Source organism: Candoia aspera, chromosome 14, assembly GCF_035149785.1.
Source record: "Candoia aspera isolate rCanAsp1 chromosome 14, rCanAsp1.hap2, whole genome shotgun sequence".
NCBI lineage: Eukaryota > Metazoa > Chordata > Lepidosauria > Squamata > Boidae > Candoia > Candoia aspera.
The window spans coordinates 9387991-9415968 of record NC_086166.1 but is presented as its reverse complement, the minus strand read 5'-3'; the positions used below and the strand labels follow the sequence as shown (position 1 = coordinate 9415968).

At 42.1% G+C, this 27978-nt stretch overlaps 1 protein-coding gene across 12 annotated transcripts in view; it reads left to right on the top strand.

Annotated features, from left to right (window-relative positions):
• The first annotated feature begins 1725 nt into the window (after positions 1–1725).
• MAPK8IP3 (mitogen-activated protein kinase 8 interacting protein 3) overlaps positions 1726–27978 on the top strand; it is a 54663-nt gene continuing 28410 nt past the window's right edge. For 4 of the 12 annotated variants that reach the window (XM_063314699.1, XM_063314698.1, XM_063314696.1 and 1 more), the window contains exons 1-10: positions 1726–2218; positions 8375–8495; positions 9202–9272; positions 9639–9730; positions 13429–13452; positions 16746–16887; positions 18860–19103; positions 19910–20009; positions 20751–20869; positions 23195–23206. In XM_063314699.1, coding sequence (XP_063170769.1) covers positions 1901–2218; positions 8375–8495; positions 9202–9272; positions 9639–9730; positions 13429–13452; positions 16746–16887; positions 18860–19103; positions 19910–20009; positions 20751–20869; positions 23195–23206 — 1243 coding nt within the window. In that variant the 5' untranslated portion in view covers positions 1726–1900. The remainder of the gene's footprint in view (positions 2219–8374; positions 8496–9201; positions 9273–9638; positions 9731–13428; positions 13453–16745; positions 16888–18859; positions 19104–19909; positions 20010–20750; positions 20870–23194; positions 23207–27978) is intronic. The other 8 variants (XM_063314703.1, XM_063314706.1, XM_063314701.1 and 5 more) reach the window with 3 other exon arrangements.

Below are 27978 nucleotides of genomic sequence, written 5' to 3'. Positions count from 1 at the left end.
ATCTTGCATTGTGGATCCAGCAGTGAATGGAGAGGTAGACTAGATCCAGAATGGGGAACCTCTATATAATCCTCAAATATCTCACTACCACCTAGGGTCTTTAGTTAGAATTCAGCAATATATAAGGGAATACCTGCCTCTACCTCCAAGTTCCTTTCCAGAACCATCACTGCATGATTTCATGATCTGTAATGCTTATAAGCATGTGTATTAAGGTATTCTTTTAAATAATGCAATCTGCCAGCCTGCCACTCAAAGTCCTTTTTAGTTAATTTTGTGATTTTATTTTAGTAGTATAACCATAATTACTCAACAGTAAGTAAACAGATTTCAGTGGCTTACTCTTAAATAAGTGTGCTACATAGGCTTGCAACTGAGCTCATCTACTGTATTGTTTTCTTTAAACCTTGCCAACTATAATATGTGCATAGCTTATGTGCCACTTTAACTCATAGTTTTAGGAGATGGATTGCAGTGGACTAGTCAAATGTAATGAATAGCATCTTATGGGGCTTTAAGAAATCTTGATCCTCTGTCTCATGTAGATAATGTTACAGATGGCGTTCTAAAATTTATGTCTTATTTGCACAAATGGAGTCTGTGGCATCATGGCACTCAGTTATATTTTAAAAAACCCAATCAAACAAAGCAGGGTATTCCTCATATTTATATCTTATTTATCATATTGCAAAAACAACTTTGTAATACTGAGCCGAACATCTCTTTCCAATCCCAGCAGAAAATATCCACTGTATTAATCCCACACATCCAGGGGCTTCTTCAAGGCTCTGAAAGACCAGAGCAAAATATTAATTTGAGGCATTTCCCTTTTTTATCGTTGTATCCTATGTTAATGTAATTTCCCCCCTCCATTTATCTATTGATATCTATGGCCCAACAAAGAGGAGTGTGTGGGGAAAACCTAATACAGTATTGAAATAAGATTTTAGTCAATTTATGTTATTTCTTTGAAAAATTATCCATCCACTTGTTCATTTCGAGTACTAAACTATACCTCTGGGGCAGAGGGAGAGGGGGACTTGCCATGCTCATATTCACCTACTGAATTTACCCATTTTCTTTAGATCTGTGCAATGCATGGAATCACACAACAAACTAAGCAAGCAAACAAACCAGGATCCCAACTAGCCAAACCAAGCACTTAATGAGCATGCAGCTGCCAGATCTTTCATCACCCTGGTTCAGTGTGTTGTTTGAACATGCATACGGGTCCAGGGACAACGGTCACCGCCGCCCAAAAGAGCTTTGCCTGCTTTTGACAGGCAAGGGGTAGGTGGTCACAGCCTTGGAGTAGGGCCAGAAAACTTCAGCACCAAGGTCACCCCGAGCCATGGAAACTCCCAGAGTGCGGCTGGCCCAGTTGCTTTATCTCAGCCTCACCGCCCTCACAGGGGAGTGGGAAGAATAAAGTGAACTGGGGTCTCCACGGAAGCAGCCTTGAGCTCCTGGAGAACAGGCGGGTTTCTTCTCCGCCTTCTCCTGAAGCGCAGAAGTTCAGGAGAGCTGTTGTTGTTGTTGTTGTTGTTATATTATTCACAAGTCTAGGCGAGCTTGGCCATGAAGGGAAGCCCCATCCCTGGGCAGGGAAGGATGCTCCCGAGAGACCCCCTTCTCCGCTTCCCCTCCGGGCAGAGAGGGAGCCCGCCCGCTCGCCGCCTCTCTGGTGCGCCTGTGCGCGCAAGGCAGCGAGCGCGACGGGAGTGGCCAGTGGCGCAGGGCAGGGGCGAGCGCGGGTGGGCAGAGCCGAGCGCCGGAGAGGTGGAGACCGGAGCCGAGGCCGGAGCAGCATCCCGCCGCCGCCGCCGCCGCCGCCCATCTTCTGCAAGCCGGCCGGCCGAGCAGGTGCGGCGGCGGAGGGGAGCACATCGGCGGCGCCAAGATGTTGGAGATCCAGCTGGACGATGGCGGCGTCGGCGGCTACCCGGGGGACGACTACTGCTCGGGCTCGGTGATGTCGGAGCGCGTCTCGGGCCTGGCCAACAGCATCTACCGCGAGTTCGAGCGCCTGATCCGCTGCTACGACGAGGAGGTAGTCAAGGAGCTGATGCCGCTGGTGGTGACGGTGCTGGAGAACCTCGACTCGGTGCTGACCGACAACCAGGAGCACGAGGTGGAGCTGGAGCTGCTGCGGGAGGATAACGAGCAGCTGCTCACCCAGTACGAGCGGGAGAAGGCGCTGCGCAAGCAGGCCGAGGAGGTGAGCGAGCCGGGGCGACCCTCGAGGTCCAGCCGGAGGCCCAAACTTGGCCGGGGAAGTCTAGAAGGCCTCTCTGGCCCTCTGACTCCCGGGCCAAGCAGGGCTTTCCAGAGCGCAGGCCTCCCGGCTGGCAGCCGAGCATCCATCCATTGTCATCCCTACCATCAGATCAGAAGGGTCAGAGCAGGAAAAGCACCCCTGATTTATTAAGGAGTGAGCTCTCATAGTCTTGGGACCCATTCATTAGGGGTGTGGGGGAGAAGCTCCCCAGATGCTGAGCTCCAGCCCTTCAGCTGTTTTTTCAGGTTGGACTGTACCGAAAAGGCTGCTCTGACAGCTGTTTGTCTTAGGGTGGATTAAAATAAAAAATAAAAGCAGGCCTAGAAAAGCCTTGGAGGGGCTCACTTCAATTTGGAGGCATCTCTGAGCTTGAATTGGTTGTGAATTCACTTTCTTGAAGGGCAAAGAGGAGGCTGTACCTTGGAAATCCTCCTTGAAATCCACTTGATTATGGGGAAAAGAGGGGAAGTGAGAGGAAGCTGGCTTCCAAGGAATACAGGGCATGGTGGGAATCATTTGTTTTCCCCATCACTTTTTCCCCACCCCACTCAAACTAACAATTCTGGGTCAACCATCCCTTTAGTTCCAGCCTGCCTTGGTCAACCATTTTTCAGGAATTTTGTCTTCTCATTCCCATCATCAATCTCTATGAGCTGTTCTGCTCAAGATAATAATTGTCATCCAACAGATCTAGAGGTTGCTAGAGGTGGGAACCACTGGTTTATTATGGTGGCATTCATCCAAATGTCTATTCTGTCACTCTTGGCAGCCAGCCAAATAGATTGGCTTGCCCCAGTATTAATTCCTGTGTCAAAATTTGATAATTTGTCTTTGGAGGGCTTCAGAACGTCATCCAATTAGTCTTTTGGCAAATGTGTTTTATCAGTTCTGATTTTTGAAAATAGACTCTTTTTTCCCTCCCTTCTAGATGCTCATGTTCAGAAGTTCATCTTGCTTCATAGAGATTGTCCTTCCTTCCACTTAGCTTTTGGATGTACTATCCATGCATTTCTTGGCCTAGTGAAAGAAAAGTGTTGGGGCTGGTAAAAGTGCCAGCAACAAATACAATATTCTTTCCATCATTGCATGGAACAAAAAGAGATGTTTGTAAACATAAGAAGGACCAGACACAAAAACAGCTTTCTTTGGTGGTGGCAGGTGGCCAGAAAGTAGATCTGAATAACTTGGGGGTCTGCGCTTGATCTGCAACGATTTCTTGACTCCTCTAAATTAAATTTGAACTGCTGTGTGAATCCAGCCTTCCCAGGAAGCCCCTATTTTGCACCAGGAGTTGGATTTCTTTGTTGAGCAAAGAAAGACTGAAATCAATTCACCCAGTGACCTGATTCATTTAGTGTGCTCTGCTTCGTATGTTGAGTAAGTTCAGACACTGTAAGTTGTAAGCTATGGTTTCTATCTTAGTGTGTCATGTAAACTTCAGATTACTTCTTTTCAGCAAACCACAGTTAAGCAATAAACATTGCTTAACCACCATCTGCCTATGGAAGGTAAATAGGTATGAGGTTTCTGAGAATCTGCAAATTGTTTTCCTACATCATGGTCGTCTTCTAATATCTTCCAATTTTGTTCTGCAGTTTTGTAGACCGGAGTGTGATTTTGATTTCATTACTTTAAAATTTTGCTTTATTGATGATGATTTGTTGGGTGATGCCGAGCTGAGATGGGGGACAGGAGCTTTATGCACTGAAGATGGTGCTGTCAGGATGGATCTTTTTTATTTTTCCAGATTCATCTTTCCTGGATGTATCTTTCTATTAAATCAGAGGGAGGCCTGGTCTCCCATTGTATTTCTACAAGCAGTATGGCTAGAACTGAGATTGGCAGCTGGGCATTGAAACAGAAATGAGACCCCCCAAATAATTACATCCCATATTTCTGTAAAAGCACTTTTGTTGCTAATGTACTCTGACAGCCACTTAATTGCAAGTGTAGTAATACAGTTCCTTTAATCTTTCCTAAATTAGAAACAAATCCAATTTCTCATTCTTGACATCTTTCAATACATTTTTTATGACTGTGATCTTGCTTTCTTTTGGGGCAAGATCACAAAATATTAGAATCATGATTCAGGCAAAGACAAATCCAGTGGGACTTAAGCTTCTGTATAGGCCTGTGTGCAAGCTTATGCTTTTGAAGTCGTGCTGATTTCAAATAACTATGTTAGGATTACTGCCTGCTTGTCTTGATAAAAAGAATAGGAGAAAATTGCTGCATTTTGACTGGGTCATGTCTCTAAATCTTAAGATTAGGAAAGAAATGGTTGGACATTACAAAATTATGAGTACTACAGAAGTACAGAAAAAGAATGAGCTACATTGTGTTTATATGTTAGCTGGGTACACACATTACGCTCAGCTCAGATAACCTGTATATTTTGGTTTTGACTTAGTATATACTTGTGAATTGGATCATTGTGGTTTGTAAACCCATCAATTATGGCTTAGTGTTGTGTGCCTGTGCAACCATTATGACTTGTTCAATAAACCATGGTTAACATGAACTAAGGCATAGTGTGAAGTATGACCCTACTGTTTGCCAGACAGGTTTTTATCTATGTTAATTTTTGCAATTTTCTGATCAAAGGTGGTGAGAATGGTAGAAGAAATATATGTGCACATAGAGATGTGAGGGCTTATCTCCCTAAAATCCCTGAAAAACAAAGAAAAACATTTATAAAATTGTCCCTTTTCTGAATTTTCCTGCTTTCTTAATTGAGTTTGTCTAGGTTCCCCCCACCCTCGCATGTACATATCTGTATTTATACATGCATGAACACAAACTGTCATCCCTACAAGGTACACCAGACTAAGAAACCAATGCCATGTAGTTCAGTACTAATTTTATTGTAACAGTTATAGGAACAGAATCTTGAAAGTCTGAATGTGTTCCCCCCTTCCATTTTAATTTGTGTGAACTAGGAGCTTGTCCGAAATGTTTTCTCAGGTTACTTTCTTGGCCTAGGGTCAGACACCTGTTATCTGGCCATTGTCCTGGTAGTGGCTGTTTCTCCTATCCTTCAAAGCCATTTCCTTTGCCTTCTACACAAACTTCACACTCCAGAAATTACTGACAGGAAATCTGTTCATTAGTTCATACTATACATATCCATATTGCTCTTGATGGCTCTATAACAGAGTCTCCCAACCTAAGCAAGTTCCACATATGTTTCTTGGGGAATTCTGGGAGTTGAAGTCCACACATTTCAACCTGGAAGTTGTTTAGATTGGGAAAACCTGTTATTTATTATCTCCACAGTCAGAATAGAATAGATTTTAAGCCATAAAAGAATTTGTTGGATTTGGGGTTGACTTGTTTGAACACAGTTCAGTAAACCATGATTAAACAAAGCAGGACATTTGGGAACCCAGTCTTAGTATTCCATAAAATAAATGTGTCTATCAAGGGTAATGTTAATTACTATTTTGAGTAGCAGCATGCTCAGAGATGTCTAATGCAAAAAGGGCTTTTCCATTGCCTGGTCCCTCTAGCTAGAGATGCAAGATATTCCACTTAGAAATGATTCTCCCCCCACCCCAGGAAAAAAAAAGCTCATTAATATTTGTTAATGAAACTGATTGCCACTGACAATTGTTTAAGAGAGATCAAACTTATATGAGTCTAGGCCACTTGCCTATTTAGCAGCATATTGCTTAAACAGGAATAGTGGCTCTCTGGGGCCCAGCCAAAGGTTTTTCCCATCATCTGCTACAAGATTCTTTTTTTAAACCAAATACATCTTGGGACATTCTGTCTGCAAAGTGTATACTGTTTCCACTGAGCTGTCATCCCTCCCCAGCTAGGTATTTGCAACATATGACTTAAATTGGCAGAAGAGAGATAATTCTTCAGGGTGCTGAGTCTCTGTAATACAACCGCTGAGCTGCCGATCGGAAGGTCGGTGGTTCGAAACCGCGCGGCGGGGTGAGCTCCCGTTGTTAATCCCAGCTCCTGCTCACCTAGCAGTTCGAAAACATGCAAATGTGAGTAGATCAATAGGTACCGCTTCGGCGGGAAGGTAACGGCGTTCCGAGTCGTCATGCTGGCCACATGACCCGGAAGTGTCTATGACAACGCCGGCTCCAAGGCTTAGAAACGGAGATGAGCACCGCCCCCTAGAGTCGGATTCGACTGGACTTTACGTCAAGGGAAACCTTTACCTTTACCTTTGAGTGATAATCACATTTGTAGACATCAATCCATTTCCACTTCTTAAGTAGCATAAAATTAGGATTATTCAGATAGTCAAGACCTCAGGATTGGTCCATTCCATCTTTGGATATTAAGGATACATTAGCATCATAGACTGTTCATGAATACATTATTTGTTTTGTTGTTGTTGCGCTATTAACCATTTCTGTAGCATAATCTGGAATATTATAAAAGACATTTCCTATATATGTTGATATGTAGCCCATATTCTTTTTGTTGTTGTTTTCCTTGTGTATTTAAATGCCTCCCAAATGAGGGCATTTTGAACTTTGGATTTTGACTTTATGAAGTGATGCACAGAAGCTTCTCATTGCTTGCAACTCCTTAACTTCACAGGCTAATGTGCATCTAACATGCAAATTAAAAGTTTACATAAAAGGTCATTCCATACTGCAATGTTTTGTTTTATGAAGTAGTGCATAGGGCCTTCTTAATACATCCTTGTTTGCAACTCTTTACTGGCTAATTTGCAAACTAGAAGTTTACATGCAACAAAATATTGCAATATGGAATGATCCTATTGAGGATGCCAACCAGTTATCCATGCCTTTTCCAGCATGCTCCATTTTATTTCTCCCCTGTTTTTCTGCTCTTGCAACAATAGATATCAAACATTCTGTGCCTAGTAAAAACATTCAGTCTCCATTGGGATGTTTATGGTGCCATCTGTATTTTCTTTTGTGTGTGCATGTGAATGGTAGAATTCACCCAAACCTGCACTACTTTCTCTTCTGAGTTGGGTCGGGTTCTATTCCTTCTATATGGATGGGTTTCCTATCAGTACATAAAATAAAAAGTCCCTATTTATCATTTAGAACAGCACCATGATTCCCTGACAACCCCAGTCTTCCCCCTTGATCAAATGGTGTTAGCTTTATCCCATCCTTAGCCCATGATTTAAATAGTCTTCTGTTGGCACTTTGTGTATTGGAATAAAAGTAGTTTTTCTCTTTAATACAACACTGTCCCAACACAGCTTCAGGGTATGTTGAATCTGTTTGCCATTCATTATCTTGGAGGCATGATCAAGTGATCTAGAGATATGTTTGGATACATTGGGAGTCTAAATGGTGGACTGGTCTCCACCAAAGCTTTTTCTCTCCCAGCATTTGCTCCCTGAAATAACACTCTATTTCCCATATTTTTTTTCATACCTGTCCCACTTTCCTATTTTGAAAACTAACTTCTCTCTAAGTTTCCAGCCAGAGAAAGGACAGCAGGGTATTCAGTATTTTATTGACAAAGAATAGAGGCCATAAGTGTGCAGCAGACTAGATACCTTGCCCTCCCCTTTCATCATTGGAGCTTTCTGAAAACAATGAGGGATGTCAGACAGAGCTTTTGTTGATTATTTGCCAGTTTTTGTTGATTATTAATCAGTTTCAGTCACTTTCTCTTGTGAAAATAATGAAGAAAAACAGTTGCGCTCTGTCTGTCAACACTGCAGTGTCCTGGTAGGTGAATGTTTTTCTGCTTGGTAGTGACATGCTGAAGGGGAAACAGCAGAGCCAGAGAGGAACCGGCCAGCAACAAATCTGGATAGCATGGTTCAGCAGGGGGTCACAACAGATGGAACTGAGGCGGGATAGGAATTGGTGATGCGGACAGCCAGTTTTATAATGGAGACTTTTGTACCAACACAAGGAGTAGTGGATAGTGCTTCAGATCAATAATAGGCAATTGGCCAAAGTTATGCATAGTATAAAGAATGTAGATACTTTTTACAGTCTTTGTGTTTGCCTTTATGTCTGTATCCAAGACCGCAGACAAAGCAAGAAATGTTATAGTGCAAAATTTTTATTGTGTGAAATGTCACAATTTCTCTGCTCACACACAACCAGTTTCTGTTATAAATTTCTTGTACAGAAATTTATTGAATTTGAAGATGCACTGGAACAGGAAAAGAAAGAGCTGCAGGTTCAAGTTGAGCACCTTGAATTTCAAACACGGCAGCTGGAGCTGAAGGCCAAGAACTATGCAGACCAGAGTGAGTAAAGTCCTATCCAGGGTTTGGCTATACTACTGCATTTCAGCACAGATTTTGTTGAATTTGGTTGGATTTCCCTAAATGTATGATCAGCTGCCAAACAGACAAACCACTAGTTGGCTTGAGGACCAAGGTCACCCTTGTTGCAATCTCATAAATTGTGTTCCGTTGTCATGCAATAGATTAGAACGTTAGAAAGATGGCTTTGGAATCAGGTGCAAAACCATTGTCCATATACTGCATACTGTCCATTCTGATTGACAGTAGCTTCCTAGAGTTTCAGACATGCTTCAGAGGTAAAGCATTTATTGGAATGTAGAAGGTTCCTGCTTCAATTCCTGGCTCTCCAAATATGTCTGCATAGAGAACCCATTCCAAGTCTGTGTAAGGACACCACTGCATTAGATGGGCCTGTGGTCTGATTTGGCTCTAAGCGTGGTTGTTTCTAGCCTGGTTCAAATGTTCAGAGATTGAATCCAAGGCATCGACCTGAAAAATATATGCTGTATCAACTAAGCTATAAGCAAATTGAGGGCAAAACCTACTCTTTCATTCATTTGTAATTTTATAACAAGGCACTGGGAGTGAACTAGAGCAAGCTTGAAGATGTATATTGATTCCGTTTATGATTTGTTAGTATCTTCTTTCTCAGAGTGATCTGTTTCTCCCCACCCCACTTTTTTTTCTTTTTTAAAATAATAAACAGTTTCCCGGTTGGAGGAGCGCGAATCTGAAATGAAGAAAGAATACAATGCTCTTCACCAGCGCCACACAGAGGTATCTCCTCTTTACTAGGAGTAGATGACAGTTGATTAGTTAATGAATGTACAAGTCTAAAGGTAAAGGACAGCAGTATCCCTAACTCCTTTCAGATTTGCTGGACTAGGTTCCCATCATCTCTGATCTTCTGTGCTAGTGTGATGGGAGTTGGAGTACAACCATAGCTGGAAGGTTATGGGTCCTGTTTCTGCTGTACAGAAAGCCAGAACATAGCCAGCTAAACTTTTTTTTTGAAAGAAACCCATTTGCTTTGAAGTAAGCCATTTTCCAGATAAGAAAATGTTGGACTAGTGCACAATTCTAAAGTGCACGTGGGAATCTGGGATAAGTGCTGTATTTATTTTTCCTCCCCTTCTTTTGCAGATGATCCAAACCTATGTGGAACACATTGAGAGGTCCAAGATGCAGCAGGTTGCCGGAAATAGCCAAAATGAGAGTGGTCTGCCTGGGAGAAGGTAGGGTGCATCTTGGCTCTGTCCCTGAGGAATTAGATCAAGGAGAAAAGACTGATCTGATTTTTCATAGACCTTTATCTCCAAGTAACTGAAACAAGCATCTTGCAGTGATACATGAGCCAGGGCTGCATCTTTGAGGCTTAGCCATCTGGGAACAGCTGAATGATGGTTGTGGGAATTGCATGGTGCGAGTGAAGGAAAAATGCTTGAAATTCCTCTGGCTGTGTTACATGACATGCCTCGCTGTTCCCAGTTGGCATAGCCCTTGAAAAGCTGATTTGACCTTCAGGGGTTCCAGTACTTTGTCCAGTTGTTGTGAAGCAGTAGCGGGAAGTGTTATTTCCAACAGAAGGGCAGGGAATGAGAATGCTGTGCCATCCTTCAACTTTCCTCCATCTAAATATGATGGAACAAAAACAGAATTGTAGTGGGGAGAGCCCACAGATAAGGCATCACTTTCTCCTAGCCTTCTTTAAATTACCCCTTTCCCCATCATTTGGCTACAGTTTTGAATCTCAGGCCTGAATCTCCTCTAATTTTGATTCCTAGGTTGACTGATGCCTTTCAGTTTTGTCCAAGCAAGGAGCACCTGCCAAACTACGTGATGACTGTTTTCCTAGAAGGGTGGTCTTCACTGGATGGGGTTGGGATCCAAAATTGGGTTGCTTCCACCTAAAAGCTGGTTACACAACAGCTCCACCAGCAATCTGGTTTGGTTTTGTTTTTACAGAAGAGAAAATGAGTAATAAAAGTGTGGGGAAGGGAAGGGAAGATAACTTTGGAAAAAGGATAGGAGATAAAAAAGTCATCAGGAGGGAAAGAAAAACAGAGATAGTCTAAAAGAATGAGTCTCATATCACAGAGTTAAAAATGATTTGAAAAGTTTGAACGCAACTTCCTTTAAGAAGTTTTTTTTCTATTTTTTTCCCCCCAGCATTCAATTTCCTTCTTAAGTCTGGCTTCTCTGGGATTAGAAGCAAACATTTTAAAGTGAGAGTCCAAAGGCCAAAGTGCTGGAAATTAGATGTGTCTTCCCATTCTAACTTAAGAGCTATATACTCAGGCTATGAACACTTTGAAAATAATTTGGAAGAAGCACTTGGTGAGCATGAGTGGATTAAATAACTCCCCTGAAGTTAAGGCAACTCTTGAAGCAGCTGCATGTACCTTTTTTAGCCTTGCAGGGAAACTTAGAAAGGGCTGGGCTCCTTTGCTGAACAGCAGTAAGATAATATGTCTGAAGCTTTTCCGATTCAGCCCCAATGAATACATCTTACAGCCTGTGGTGCGGAATGGAGCACAGTAAGGTTTATTATGGGCAGTCTCAGGTGATTATGCTCTTATGCCTTAGGCAAGGACAGGTCCACCATGCAATGAGGTCATACATTACAAAAGTGGGAATAGAACACAGATTGAGATCATGGATACAACAGCAGTACTAATTTCTTCTTCTGTGTTGGACAAGTTGTCCATCTTCAGAATGAGTGAGTGGATGATTTGCTTCCAGGGAAGAGAAAAGAATGTTGTTTAATTAATCCCAATGGGATGTGGGGATTAGTGTCCTGTGTAAATCCCCTGTGACCCACCAACCAGTATCAGGAGTCTTTTTCCTTCATCCCAGTCAGTGCGTTCCTTTGCATTTGGCTCAGACATTGCAACTTTATTCCACAGTGCCTGTTGCTTATCTCTCCTCTGCATGTGGTTTGTGCTGTGTTTGTGTTCAGCTTTTTAGAAAAGGAGAGACATATTTAGAAAGTGAGTGTGTGTATGAGCACAGAACATGTTTCATAACGCCTGAGGTTATTGATGGTGTTACATTTTTCCATGTGATAATGAGAGTGTGCAGATATGGATTTCTTGTGACTGGCTTCCATTGATGTTTGTTCCTGTGAGTTCATGGAACTTGCCCTGGTTTTTGCACTAGATCAGACAGGTCAACAAAGATATGGCAACTGCTGATTCAGACAGTCAGATTCTCTACTGGGTGAGCGTAGGGCTTGTTGGTTGCATATGAAAATATTATTGGGGTGTGATGAGAGGTAAGAACATATATTTTTGTTGTCCGACCATGAATTGGGTGTTTGAATTAATCCAGAGATCTTGTGGATGAGAGGGACGCAACTTTTGAGGTTTTGAAAACTGTTTATTTTATTGAGTATATTAGGTATAGGATGCATTAGATAGAGACAAGGAGTGGTCCAAGCACTGAGCTGGTAGTATGACTAGTCTAGGAGAAACCTACCCTAACCCCTAGAAGATATTGATAGTTACCACTGGGACAAATATGCATATATTTGTGAAATGTGAAATAGTATGAAAGCAGACTTGAGAGAGTCATCCACCCCTGTTTTCTGCTGTTCTTTTGAATCCTATTATTTTTAAAGTTTTGACTTTTTCCCTGAAGTTTTGATAATTTTTAAACTGTCTTGGGAAGATGGAATATATACCCCCCTCCCAAATAAATTTTCTCGAGTTTTAGATGAAGGCAATCAAAAACCAACCTATGAACTTCCCTGATGCTCTTTTTTCTCAGCTGTCTCCATCAGAGGGAAAACTGCAGTTCTTATTGGCACATGCATCCATCCATGTGTTTTCTGGTGCAGTTTCAGGCGGCTTAAAGAACATTGTCAATAAGCCAGATGAGAATGCATTGAAAATCCATGATTAGAACTTCAGGAGTATTTACTTTCACATAAAAGTAGCTGATTTAGATCCGAACAGGATTGTTCAATCCTTTCTCTCTGTGATTTCCTGACCTAAGACTTTTACTCTGTTGGATTAAAAAAGGAGAAAGGAATCACACACAAAGAAGTACATATCTATATATCCCATATTATACACACACACACACACACGCACACACACACACTGTATATCTGACAGTGGGCAAAGATGCAGAGATGTGGCTGAGATGATTACGGAAGGAGTTAAATGTTCCTTAGTCCAGTGTGAATCTTCCATTCAAGTCTTCTCTCTTTCTGTCCTTTATGTAAAATAAATATGAGATCTGGTCATAGGTCTTCCATATGTAATATATCATCTGTGTTGGTGTTAACAAGTCCAGAAAAATTGCTAATTTGTCTCACGCTTAAGAAGAAGCTAGAGTTGAAAGCTATGGTGTGTTCCTGGTTTCTGATCCCTGGCTCGTTTCAGAGAAACAAGTCAGGGATACCAATTCACAATCACAGTAAACCATGGAAGAAGCTTCTAGGAGGATCCAGTTGGGAGTGATTGTCTACTATGCGGCACATATTAGTTCATTTGCATGTTGATTCATTCATGACAAACAAGAATTCTAGAAAAAATTGGCTTACTGTATTTTGCAAATGTTATACAGTTGCCATCTTCTGCCATTTGTGCAAAGAGCATTGTTTGAATGATAAAACTGGAATCCATGTTTAAACAACTATTTCCAATCTCTGTAAAATGTCTTATACTGATGTACAATAAATAAACATCACTTTTCTTGAGACAGGAGACCAGCAACTCAGTGAAACTGTATATACTATTGTATCATCCTTGCTTCAGTGCATGCTTGTGAGGCTGTGGGCCAGTGTTTCAGTCTCTATTCAAACAAGCATGTTGTCTGAGCATGTCAATGTGTGCTTGCATGACTTTTGCACTCTAATGGTTATTCTCTTGTCTTGCTTCTTGTGCCATTACCTCTCTTGTGTTGGCTGTTCTGTTTGTCACTTCAGTCACCACCCATCATGGAGAAAAAGGTAATTTGGGGGCATCTAGCTAAGCTGGGTAAGGGGTTGAGTTTTCTCTTGTTATTATCACCATCACCATCACCACCATCATCATTATCATAATGGAACTTCTGATGACCAATCATATTTTGCCATTCTTTACTGCTGCTAAATGGGACAATCTGTTTTCAAAAGATTGGAGAAAAACATTCCTGAGTCATACTGAACACAAGTCCAGAGTGTAAATCAGGCCTGGTAGCCACACCTATCATCTCCATGCATTGTGTTTAGAATGTTGGGAGGCCCACTTGCCCCAGTGTCTGCTCTGGACTTCGCTTCCTCTAACTTCCACCATCCAGACCCCCATGGTTGAAGTAGCAGCAATAGGTAGCATTTAAAATTATTCCATAGGGACGCGGTGGCGCTGCGGGTTAATCCGCTGAGCTGCCGATCGGAAGGTCGGCGGTTCGAAACCGCGCGGCGGGGTGAGCTCCTGTTGCTCGTCCCAGCTCCTGCTCACCTAGCAGTTCGAAAACATGCAAATGTGAGTAGATCAATAGGTACCGCTTCGGCGGGAAGGTAACGGCGTTTCGAGTTGTCATGCTGGCCACATGACCCGGAAGTGTCTATGACAATGCCGGCTCCAAGGCTTAGAAACGGAGATGAGCACCACCCCCTAGAGTCGGACACGACTGAACTTTACGTCAAGGGAAACCTTTACCTTTACCTTAAAATTATTCCGGTTTAGATGGGCAAGATCTCATGTAAGAGCACTGAGCTCTTGCAGTATTTGGTGATCTTACAATATTTACAGGGTATTTATTTATTTATTAGAAATTATTTGGGATGGGGCATGGGGTTCTGTGGTTTTGATGCCCAGAGACTTGAAGATTAACTGGGGCTATCATAAAAGATAAGGGAAAGCTAATCTGTTTTTTTTAAAGATAGTTGTAAGAGGCCCTCTTAGCCTCCTGTTAGTGTGGAAGTCCATGTTCTTGAGTGATGGAAACATTGGAAAATATAGCAATTTGGAGATTTGTTAACCACTCATGAGGAGATTAAATTTGTTCCTTTTGATCCCCTTAATCTGACTTCCTACCCACAGAGGAATTTGAGTGAGTCTCATCAGCCTTGACTTCATTGCCTTTCTCCAGAAGCTTCAGTTTTATTCTTGAAGTTCTGAGTTGCCTCTCAGCTGGATTCAGTCCCCATTTGGAATCAACCAAATGGAGCTGAGTCACACAAGGAGAGGTTTGACTCTCATTTGAACAATCTCCAATCTTATCTTTAGGATAAGAGAGGAACATGGTGAAACTGGAGTTCAGTTCATCATATCCGGATCTCATCCTCCCTCAGAAAACTAAAAACATTGGTGGGATAGGGCTGGAAAGGAGCACAATAACACAATCTTGGATAGATTTGTGCTATCTAGCTTTCAGTCCCATCTGTCAATCTGTCCTAACACAGTGCCTTCCAGATGTGTCAAGATACACCTTAGATAGCGCTTAGATGTGTCAAGACACACCTTAGATGTGTCAAGATACACCTTATAGCACTTCCTTGATTGTGTTTTTATCTCATTTTCCAAGGAGCCTGGGTCATATAAATGATCTCCCCCTCTTTCTTTTCATAGCAACTCAACTAGGTTAGATAGGGTGTTATTTGAGTAATTGAACCCCAGATAATTTCAGGGCTAAGCAAGGCTCTGGACTCTTACTTGATGGATTCTCAAATTGTTATCCAATGCTTTTAGCCACTGTGCCACAGCCAACTTGTACTTGAGGTTGAACAGATCCTGTGAGAAAGAATATAGTCTTCTGTGCTTCTTTTCATGATTTCATGATTTGATTAATACAGTTTTGGGCTATTTTTCATAAATTATTTTGATTTTACTAGACAAGATCTATAACTCAGTGGCAGAGCACATGCTTTGTATGCAGCAGTACTCAGTCTAGTTCCTGGCATTTCCAAGACAAACTGGAAAAGGCTGTTGTTTATAATGTTGGCAAAACCACTTGCCATTTAGAGCAAGAAAAGCAACTTTTGGTCCTAAGGGAATGTGTAAGACTTGAAACCTATTTTGCAAGAGACCAATCACTGGTAAGATCAGTCTGTCCTGCTCCTTGTGGCTTCCTGCTGAGAAGAGACTGTCACATAAAAAATGGTTGATGGAGTAAAATATATCCACACCCAGTTCTGGTTCAGATTCCACCCACGGTTTGCTTTAGTCTTTGTCCATCATACAGGACTTAACTGAAGGCAGTCCTCAACACACCTGGAGGACTTTGCCTGTATTTGGAAGCTAAACAGAGTTGAGCTTGGTTAGTACTTTGATAGGAGAGGATAATGGAATTCTAGTGCTGTAAACTTTACTACATCTACTTTGCTACTAAGTTTTGTTTTGTTTTTTTGGTCTATTGGAATGTGGTAGAAATCAGAATTATTTGACTTCTAACAGCAGATGAAAATGCTCTGCCAAACTTGGCTGATCATGAAAAGCTAAACAGGATTAGGCCTGGTTAGTACTTGGATAGGAGACCGCATGAGAATTTTGGGGCTGTTGACTAGACTGGAGAGTTAAAAAAATGGGAAAATACAGTGGCCAACCACCTGTGTGCTGTTGCCAGAAAACTGCATGGACACATCCATTACATCACCAGAAATTGCACTCAGTTTGGAAACTTGACTTTAGTTGACTAAGAAGAACTAGTAGACCAACTTGGAAGAAGGAACATTCGTATCTTAGTGACAAGGGATGTGGAGGGGGAAGATCGTCATGAAGTGTGTTTATTCCCCAAGCACTGGCTCCAGATATTTCAGCACCTGCATAACCTCCCCAACTAACTTGGACGTTGTTCTTTAAATGGAAAATGGATGCCATTGTGAGACAGTGAAATCATTTGCCTGATGCCTCTAACGCAGTGTTTCTCAGCCTCAGCAACTTTAAGATATGTGGACTTCAACTCCCAGGATTCCCCAGCCAGCATGCTGGCTGGGGAATCCTGGGAGTTGAAGTCCACGTATCTTAAAGTTGCTGAGGCTGAGAAACACTGCTCTAAGGAACTGTATCATCACAACACAGGCCTATGGAAGATTCTTTGGTGTGTCATCTCCTTAGTGCCCCTGTTGTTAACACAGCTTGAATAACATGGATGGTTCGTTTCAGCCCCAAATTCACCTAAGGGGTAGGTTTATATACACTGGACCCCCAAACAAGTGAATGCTATCTGCTATGGCAGCTTTTTATTTTGTTGCTTTTCACACATTCTAGAGTGCCGTGTTCCGCTGAGTCTTTCCCTTCTCTTTTCTCTTGTTCATTCTAGCATGAAGAGGCGTCCTAATTCTCTGAACATCCCCCTCACAGATGATATGGTACGTGGGCAGGTGGGGGCCAAGATTGCCCCCGCAGTGGACCACTGGCACCTGAGTGACCTCAGTCAGCTGCAGTCCAACTCCATCTACAAGGTTTTTTTATAACTATCATGGAAATGAGAGCTTCCCTGCCTACTTGTCAAATTATGTTTTCATCAGGGGGAAGGACCCTTTGTGTCTGTAACCCTTTGCAGCCTAAACCATTTTCCCCCACTGCCATTTTGCTTGCTTACCTTTTTTTACCTTTTCAGGGACAGGCAACTTAGGGCCCTTCTACACCTCCCAGCATTCCTCACCTTTGGCTATCCTGGTTGGGTCAATTGGGAGGCGGAGTTTAGCAATATTAGAAGGACCCCAGACTTACCTTTGCACTTTTATGACCAGATGCAGCAAGTCTTTTCATGCTCATTTGCTATTCTTAATATTTTGGAGCATATAGCTGGAATGGCCCCAGGGATCATCAGATTCAAGCTTTAACAAATCTAATGCTGCAACATGGTGATGTAGAAATCCTGATGAAAGGAAGGAAACCCTCCCTTCAGGGACAATCTGTTCCACTGTCAGACAATCTGGACATTCTGTCTACTGGATTTGAATCAAATCCCCCTTTCTTGTGGCTTCAGCCTGATTATTCCCCTCTGGAGCCCACAACGATTGTGCCTCATCACTCATGGGCCACTTTTCAGATATTTCAAGGATGGGGTTTTTATAATTTAAACCATCCATATTACTCTTCTTCTCCCTTTTCAATAAGAATTCAGAATGTTATCCTTGGTCTTGGGAACAGCACAGGATGGTATGCTTGTTCATACTGTATGGCTTTGTCCCTTTCTCACCAACAGACTACAATCAAAACTTCTCCATCATATGCTGGTAATCAGGCAAATCTTTGTGCCTATAACCAGTCACCAGTGAGCCTAGAACACGGAAGAAAGTTAATACTTTCTGCACAGGAAAGCACTATTGTTCAGTTAAATTACCCTGTGATGTTTAGCCACAGATGGACTGTTTTGAATCTCACCAACATAGCATGTCAGTGACTTCAAAGCAGGGCCTGCCTACCTGAAAGAAGTAAATGGCTGCAAAGGGTTAAGCAGTCATCTTCTCATGGTCTTCATTGTCATTCTACTTTGCCCTTTTATGGTAGAGCCAGGATGGTTGGAAAAGGTTCGTAAGGCTATGACTGCTTTGAAGGGAATAATTGGTCTTTTTTAATTGGCTGGACAAAAGCTAAGACTTCCTGGCACTTGATGTGGATGTCAAATATGGCTCAACAGAGCAAGGTGTCTCCATCCGAAATAGCTTCATCCTCAGTGCCAGGCAACATCATCTAACCTGGCATCTGTCAGAAGTTTTAGGATAGCCCTTTCAAGAATTCCTAGCCAGCAGGGCTTTCATTTCTACCCTCGTACACCTGACAATCCCAAATCTATTTGTTCACCTTTCTTCCAAGAGCTCAAGGCAGCCTACATTTTAACCCTGTAATAATTCTTGGAAATGGATTGGGTTGAGAGAAAGTGTGACTGACTCAAAATAATCCATTGAGTTCTCATGGTGGATGGTGGACTTGAACCTGTGTCTCCCCAGCCCTAGTCCAGCACCTTCACTGCTATACCACATTGACTTGTTGTGTCTAGAGGGTAGCTTAGAGAAGGCTGAATGAGAAGGCCAGCCTCAGCTGACCCACCCTCATATCCATCAGAGACAGACTGTTGAAGAATGGCCATCCTGGTTCAAGTGCCTTCAGTGTCAGGACTATAGTGGCTAGGGAATTCTGGGAGCTGAAGTCCACACATCTTAAAGTTGCCCAAGTTGAGAAACACTGCATCCCCCTTTGAGGGATATTAAAGTCTTGACAGCAAAAATGTTCCTCAACCATGAAATGTTGTGCCATACTGGCCCCTGTTGTTCTTGTTGTGGTTGCCATTACTGCTGCTTGGTGTGTTATGTTCATACTTCGTAATGCTCCAAAGGCAGCAATAGAGCCAGGAAAAAAATTGATCCGTATGGATGCCTTTTTTCCCCTTTTTCCTCTCCCCTCTCTCCAAACAACGTTGCACGCCAGTGTCCTCCTGATGAAATGTCTGAATCTGGACAGTCCTCTGCAGCTGCTACGCCGAGTACCACAGGAACGAAATCCAACACCCCCACCTCATCGGTGCCCTCTGCTGCGGTGACCCCCCTGAACGAGAGCCTTCAGACGATGAATGACTATGTCACTTCAAAAAACAACAAGCGGGCCCGGGAGAAACGGAATAGCCGAAATATGGAAGTGCAGGTGGTCCAGGAGACAAGGAACGTGAGCATAGGTATAGTTGGTTTATCACATTGTCTGCTTAATTTGTTTCCTGAAATTGTTCAATCCTAATCATCTACCTGGCTAGTTTTGTGGTCTCCTGGGATTAATCTGGAGGACCCTAAACAGCCTGGGATCAAAATTCTTGAGAGAATGCTTTCTTCAGTGTAGTTCAGCCAATAGCTCTAATGATCTCTTGAGTCCTTCCTGGTTTGGCCACGTTCTGTGGATAATTATTAGGTGGCAACCAGGAGGAAGCCATAGCATTGTATTTTTAATATATTTTAGAATCTAAAACTGCTAACTAAAGAGTTATTTGGAGACCTGCCAAAATATTTTTACTAATTTTGGCATTCTAGACTTCAAGAGAGTACTGTTTTCTCCCTCCACCTCCCACCATTCATAGCCCTTGTTTATATTAGTGTTTTCTGGACCCCCTTTGAGGGATATTTTAGCACAGGTGTTTTAATGTAACATGTTGTATGGTATAACAGGCAATATGTAAGTTATTCTGCATTGGCTCTTTTGCTGATTCTACACAAGGACAGAATTTGTATAGTGCCTATCACCTCTGTCTGATGATAGGGCTGGTCTCTTAATCTGCCAAAAGGGAAGGTTAATAAAGTGTGCTTTATGTGTGAGGGAGAAAACAAGACCACGTGCATTCTGGATTGCTGCTCTGTGATATTTCTGATGCTCGAAAACACAGATTGTGTTACTCAATGTTTTTCAAGAGAAGGAGAAGAGCAATGACATATGTTTAATCCAAAAGCTTTGTTGGCTCCAGAGCTCATATGGTTCCCCATGCCTTTGTTACAGGAATGGGAAGCAGTGATGAGGGGTCGGATTTTCAAGATATTGACTCTACTCCAGAGCTGGACATGTGCCAGGATCCTAGACTGGAGCGCACAGGGAACAGGTTGGAATGCTTTGGGGGCAGGCTTAACCATTTAAAAGGTTCAAATAGTGGGGGATCATTGAAACAGACACCATTGTTTATGAAGGTGGCCTATTACTACTAATTGTAATTTAAATCAACTACTTGTAGAGTAGTCCTGCTAAAGAGTGGGTTACAAATCTTTGGTCTCTTCCATGTGTAGTTCACAATGTGTAGAAGGACACTGCTTTTGCTGTTTTTGGTGGGGTGAAAAAAGTCATATTTTGGGTAAAAAGTGCCTTTCCGTTACTAATACAGATAGTCCTCACTTAACAAACATTAGTGATGGTTCGGAATTACGACAGTGCTGAAAAAACAAATTTGCGACTGGTCCTCACACTTATGACCATCACAGCATTCCCCACAGTCACGTGATCATGATTCGGATGCTTGGCAACCAGTTCACATTTATGACCATCTCAGCATCGCGTAGTCATGTCGTCACCATTTTCAACCTTCCCAGCCAGCTTCTGGCAAGCAAAATCAATGGAGAACCACATGATTCGCTTAATGACCACATGGTTCGCTTAATCCCCACAGTGATTCGCTTAATGATCGCTGCAAAAAAGGTCGTAAAATTGGGTCAGACTCACTTAATGACCACTTCGCTTTGCAACTGAAATTCTGGTCCCAACTGCAGTCATTAAGTGAGGACTACTTGTAGGGGAAAATGAAAATATTGCTTGCTGCAATGGATTTCTAATTTTTCTCCTTATGCAACAGCCCAACGCAAGGGATAGTGAATAAAGCCTTTGGCATCAATACTGATTCACTGTACACTGAGCTTACGGAAGTGGGCTCAGAGGCCATCGGAGATGTGGACGAAGGAGCAGATCTGTTAGGTAAAGATTATTTCAAAGGCACTGCTTTTAAAATTCTTACCTTGTTTATCCGCATAACAATCCTTTGAAGTAGGCTTGACTTAGACTTCACAACTTGGAAAGAGTCAACAGATACTTAACTGGGTAATTTAAATCTCTGGACGAAAAGAAGAGGTGAAACCAGTCAGTGGTATCTGAATCCAAGTTACGATTCTAGGACTTTAACATATGCTGGAGTGTATAGGTATAATAAAAAGGCAATTATGTACTAAGCAGGTTTATGTATTCTGCAGAATTCTGTGGCTTGTATAATCTAGTATGCATACTTTTTGTTCCTCATTTTCTAATTAATCTACTTAATTTATTCCATTAGTCTAGAGATTGAGAAAGAGTTATGTGGTATAATGATGCTTCCTATTCTTAGGCTACTAAAAATCTTGCCCGTACAACTGTCTTGTCTTTGAGGCAGTTATTTTTCCTAAACGTAGGAATTAAAGCTTTTAAAAAATGACATCATCTTAAAAAGCTGAATTCTTGGATCAAAATCATGTTCTGCACTTTTTCTCCATTTGTGAGAAACAGCAGCCTATCCAGTCGTGCTTGTTAGAGGGTCTGATTCATAACAAAGGTTTTTCTTTGTTTATCTGACATATGCCTTTAAGTATTTAATAAAATAAAATAAAATAAAGGGAGGATAAGTAATCAGTGAAGTAAAAACCAAATACTTCCAAACAAATTGGTCTGTACAGGCTGGCCCTTAATTTTATCTTATCTTAATATGTTTATTAAAGTGTTGCAGATGTTTGGAAGATGTCTCATGGGATGGGGGAACAACTTGATGTTACATCTAGGTTGCTCACCGATTTTGGAGCACAAAACGTTCTTTCTCTCAGTTAAGAGGGAATGTCTGAGTATCAAAGAAGCCCTAGGGATGTGCAAATGATAAGCACTGAGGCACTGTCTGTCTGAATGCTGTGGAGATTCAATTCATAGCTTAATAACATATTATCAGCGTAGGTCCACTCAAGTTGAATCTTGCGAGGCAGAGATGACCTTCTAGTATAATATACAGCCTTCTGAGCTTCATGGGCTTCTCAGATTCTCATGTTGCTACAGTGCGGCTTGTGTGGTTTTGATGTAATATGTTGGGTGTACCCAGCCATTATGGTTTGTGAGCAACGTTTTATGGATTGGTCCCAGCCAGTTAAGATCTACTCAAGAAACTATGATTAAACAAACCTTAGCTGTCTCTAGATATTTATTTATTTATTTGACTTATACGGTCACCTATCTCATATAATGATACTAGGCGGCTCACAACAATTGATAAAAACAAAAGTAGCTTTCCTCCCAGGTGCCAGACCAAACAGCCTCCCAGATCAACCCCCATCCTAGCCCAATGCTTGGGGGAAAAGCCAGGGCTTCATGTAATCTCACTCATCACTGGTTGGTTCCCCCAAAGCTTTTATTGGTGTGCTCATCTGGCATCTTGTAGGATAGTTAGATGTATGGTTGAGGTCCAAAGGCAAACCAGGAGTAAGCCAGAAAACCACAAACAAACCATATTCTCCATTTGCATGCCATGCTAAACCACAGTTGCAGTTAGTAAGCCAATAACAAACCATGGTTTCAAATTGCTAGCCCTCAAACAAACCATGGGTTATTCCATTCCCCCTTCTCATGTCCACTCACCATACAAAGCTAGAAAGAAATAAAATGCATTAGAATATAACGTGATATGTGAATCCACACAATTCAAGAAGATGAACAAATAGCCTATCCTGGGACAAGATGGCTTCCTTCTTAGACTTCTAAGGTATACGCTTGAGGTTTGGGCAGAGCTGATGGGACCACCCTAAGCATTTTAGTGAAATTTTGGTTTCAGAAGGTAATGTTTTTATTTTACCCACTGCTCTGCTGAAGCAGGAAATGCAAAGAGAGCAAGAGAAACGTTCTTGCTCATTCTGGCATAACAAAAAGCATTACATGAAACCAGATACTGCAGTGAGAAAGCAAGGTTAAATGAGGGCTTTAAGCTCCTTAACCACATTTTCATCAGAAACATTGACCCTTTCTCTCTCATACCCCTCATGCTTTCCTTCATGTAAATTCATGCTGTTTACAGTCATGGTGGATCTTGCCTTTATGATTTCATGCCTTTTGACATGGAAATGGCAAAATCATTGTCTTGGGTTTTTTGGGGAGGAGTTTTTAAAAAATCCAGGACTTCTGTTGTTGTTAGTTTCAGAAGTTGATTGACTTTTTTTTCCCTCCCCCACCCCATTCCTACCCCCAATTCCTTTTCCTCCTCCTGTCTCTCTGTGCTTCGCTGGACATGGCCCATAGGGGAATTTTCAGGTGTGTATTTCTCCTGTTTAGATTCCTGGTTTATTTCCTCCTTTTCCTCTTTCTACAATTTTAAAACAAATGATGAGGGTATATACATGTAATATATCCTGTTGCTGTTCTGTCATGGTTCATTTTGTTGACTTGGTTCTTTCCCTCCTTTTACTGGTTTGGACAGTTATGTGTCTGAACACAAGAGACCACTTCCTGCTTTTTGCTCACATTTCCTTTCTGCAGCTTCCCTCTACTCTGTCTGCTTGAGTCCCATCTACTTTGGGATTTAAGGTGGGAGGTGGAATATCCTGTTGTATAACTTGTGGGATGAAGAGTTTATTTTTGTTTATTAGTCAAGGTGTCCTAACAGTCAGGAACCACGCTGAGACGAGGAATAGGTCTCTAGTGTTTTATTACTGCTACGTTAGACAGAAAATCCTAACAAACTGAAGAAGCGTGGGAAAAACCCAGACAGGTAAACCCCAAAAGTTAAGGCGGGTCTGATCTGTGTCTCTTTGAATGGCTGCTTAACTCCTCACTACTACGCATGCGTTTTCCCCCCTGGATAGGGGCCCCCTCCTGCTCACCATCAGTACTCATGACACAAGGCATGTCATGACTCAAAGGTTGACATTCAATGGCCATCCCCTCTTGGGTGACTTTAAAGAGTCCTCATTTGGGAGAATGATGCTTAAATCACCAGTTTCTAAACTATAGCCCTGCGATGTAGTTGGGCTACAGGTTGCATTATCGCCAGCCAGGGTAGCCTGTGGTCAAGGATATTGAGAATTATAGTCCTGCAACATTTAGGGGATGCAGGAATGAAATCACTGGCTTAATTAGTGCTAACTGGGTGGATCTGGATCTACTTCTGATAACAAAAAGGAGAAAATACTACTGAACAAGTGAGTTGGTTTGTGATATTCTCTTTTCAAACTCTTAATAATAATCCTGGGACTTTTAGGGGAAAATGTAAGGGATTGCTTTTCTTTGATCTCATATAATCAAGAACTAATTCACTTGAACAGTTATGTTTCCCCCTTCTTGGCTACAGTTCATTTTGAGGGCTACTGGCTTTAAAAGATCATTTCCTTGAATAGAGCTTAACTCTTAGTGAACACACAGACGCAGCATTGTTTTCTGGATGACAGTACAGAAGTGGTTTGTCACTTCTTTCTCAGATATTTTTTCAAGTTCCCAGTCTTGTCTACAACCCTGGGTTTTCCTTGTACAGTAGTCTCTCAACTAAACACCAATCAGGTTCAACCTTAGTTAACGTTTGAAAATCCGCCAAGGCCAACTAGGTGGTACCACCCAGTATAACTTAAAATTTCCCTTGAGTCAGGTTTAACTCCTGGTGACTTCATAGCTATTCATCTTGATGGCTGTGTATTCCTTCTGCAATCAAAAGGAACATGCTTTTGGAAAACCAGTTATTAGAGAAGCAACAGTAGAAAAAGGAGATTGCCATCATGCCCTGCTTGGATGTATTTTAGATGTAACCGACTAGCTTGTAATTCTGGGGTGAATTGTCCCTTAGCAAGGCTGTTCCTTCTTACATTATTACTGAGCAAAATCACCCCTGGATTTGGAAAGCTGTTGCCTTGCAGCACCATCTGTACAGACTTAAGGGGGAAGAAGAAATGCCAGAAACCACTTAGAGAACTGAAGGTGCACAATTGGTCCAGGATGCCAAATGACTTATTGGGGCGAACGAAAGTAGAAAACTGGGAGGGAATAAGGGAGAATGGAATGGGAAAGGGCTCAACTGGCTGGAATGCTGAAGAGGAGAACTGCAGGCCGCAGTGTTTCATTACAGATCTCCCTGGTCCATTCCTGAAGCTAAATGAAATTGCCATACGCATTTGGATAGCAGTTGCTTGACAAATGAAGCAAACATATGAGAGTGGTTACATTGCTTCCAGGAACTATCCAGCTGATTGTGTGGCATAGAAAACAAATTGGTAGGGTTTAAGCCCCGCTGAAATCCATAGGATTTCAGCTTGTCATGGCTTAGCGTCCCTTTTATTTTTTCCCACTGTAACTTAAGCCTGACTAATTTACTGTGGCCACAACTCAGTGTATTGAGCCATCTTGCTCTAACCCAGTGGGAAGTATAGGAAAAAGAGATGAGCTAACAGTTAATCTGAACAGAGGAAGCCGGTAAGGACTTCAGCTTTTCGTCCCACTAGTTAAGCTTATAAGACAAAAGGACACAGATCTGGCAGTTGTTCGTTCTAACCCCAGCAGCTTTTGATAAAAGTTGACTTGCAGTATTATAGAGGAAAGCTTGTTTCAAGGATGTTTTGTTTCCTACACCAGCCTGTCCCCATACCATTAATATTCCCTGCACTTTATTTAAGTTATTAAGCCATCTTTTCTGAAGAGCAACAGCAGATACTTGTGACAAGACTTGGCAAAGCAGTGTTTTAGAGTTTTAAGAACCAGAGGCCCAAAACCCAACAACATCATCATCAAGTCAAGTACTGCATTTAGCTTCTGGGGGGGAGCAGGAAGCTTGTTTAGATTAATCCAGTGGGGAAATTAAATTCTTGTTTCATTTATTTCTTATTATAACAGTAGCAAGGGAAGCAGCACAGGGGAAGCCAAGTGGCCTTAAGGCTTTCCATGGGTCTCTGAAATGGGAAGGTAGTTGTCAGGGTGGACTACCTGCAGCTCTGGCCTCAGTCAAGAGCAGGTTCTCTTGTCCTAATGGGCCAAACCATAGAAGGAGAAGAAGATTAGGAAAAGGTCAAAAAGAAAGTGAATTCAGAGAAACAGAAAGGGGCAGATGAGATGGGAGTGGCAGAGAGAGAAAGAAAAAAGGGGGTAGAAGAGGGAGAAATAAGCAGTGCCTTCACCTGCTGCTCTTCTATCTCCTAGAAACATGGTCCCCGACAGATTGTTCCCAAAAGAATGCAACCCTTAACAGAAAAAAAATGTTTACCAACCCTGGTTTGCTCTCTTTGCTTCTTCCAGTTTTACATTCCTCTGCTTATCTAGAGAGAGTGAAATGCTAGGACTTCCCTCATACAATCATCATCATCAAAGAGAAGATCAGAGCTCCCTTAGTGTTTGGCTGTTGTATTTTTTAATACTACAGAAGAGAGCCTGTAACCTCAAGACTAAATCCAGGATATTTTATGCCCTTTAACCCCATTTCATTGTCTTTGAGAATGTCTGAATAAATAATTAAGATCTTTAATTTGGTTGCAGCCTAATGAAAAGGCACATGTTGATGTGCTGGGTCCCCCCCCCCTTTTTTTTTTGTTTGTTTGTTACTTGGCATCTTGCTTAGGGTAGGCATAGAAATCTCCTTGTTAAATAGGAATAAAAAGTCTTGCTGTTATGTCAATGTATATAACATTGAAAACAGGGTCCTAGAGCAATACAACTTTTTAACAGCATTCATCATCTGCAATATTCCGGTTCTGAGAGATGGGCTAGAGGTACCCTGAGACAGATCCCAAAGTTTCTTGTTCCTTGAATGCAAGGAGCTCTTCCAAAAACCTCTCTCTCTCTCTCTCAAAGGGAAAGCACATTTGGATCTAACCCACAAAAATAGGGCATATGATTTTTATTTGTGTTTCTTTCTTCACTATTCTTTTTTTTTTAATTGGTTCAATCGTATCTGATTCTCACAGACTGCCTGGACAAGTCCCTGTAGTTTTCTTGGCAAGGTTTTTCAGAAGTGGATTGCCCTTGCCTCCTTCCTAGGGCTGAGAGAGAGGGACTGGCCCAAGGACCCCCAGCTGGCTTTGTGCCTAAGGTGGGACTAGAACTCCCGGTCTCCCGGTTTCTAGCCTGGTGCTTTAACCACCACACCAAACTGGCTCTCTACTGTTCATTAGACAACACTTTGTTTAGGAGGAAGTTTTCAGGCAGATGTTCTTTGGAAATCAGAAGGAAGGGAGCTCCTTCTAGCTTTAGCTCCAGAAGTTATATTCCTCTGTGCTGTATTTTCTATTACCACTCCTAAGGGCTGATGAGCTGAAAGGTGGTTGTTGCTCAAATGGGGTGAACAGTGATAGCCTCAGGAGTTGCCACTTGATTGGTTTCTCTCAAGAACCAGATCCTTCTCCTGCTAACTGGATCAGACAGGTGGGGAATTGCCTGCTGTCATGTCAATGATTTTCCATACACATGCGTGCTAAGACAGCGTCACCATTTGCTGAGTTGTATTTAATGGCTGCTTTTTCTCTCTCCCACTGCCCTCCCCCTCCCCCTTTTTTCCTCTTCTGTATCTCTTCTCCTGCTGGATCCTGTGCTCCTTCCCTTCCTCTTCTCTCATACGCAATGACTTTCATAGTACGGGATGATTTCTTTGGTAAGGCGAAAGCCAGTTTTAAAACATATGGGTGTTTCCCTTTTTCCCTGTCCTTTCACTCAGCATCTCTTCATCTTTTTTGTCTTCTTTCTGGGATTCCTTGGGACTTTGTTTGTTTTTGTATTGATCCCCATGATGGTAATGAAGTTGCTTTTTTGAGAAGCAGATCTTCTTCAGTTGCCATCATCTAGGAGGTTTTCTCCTCTCCTCTTGGGATGTAGGTGGTTATCCGCTTTGATGTTTCAAGCAGCTTCCAAGATGTGGCCATGAAATGTGTCTTTCCCTGTTTCTTTCTTTTGGAAACTGTACCCCTGGGGGGACTTGATGGGAAGATTTGTCTAAGCAGCCCACTTCCTTGTGATTCATTTAGCTTGATGTGTGTGCTGATGCTTTTGGCAGCCTTTTGGACTCATGCTCCAAACTTTATTTTTGAAAATTACAAGTTTCAGAAGGTAGAATTTTA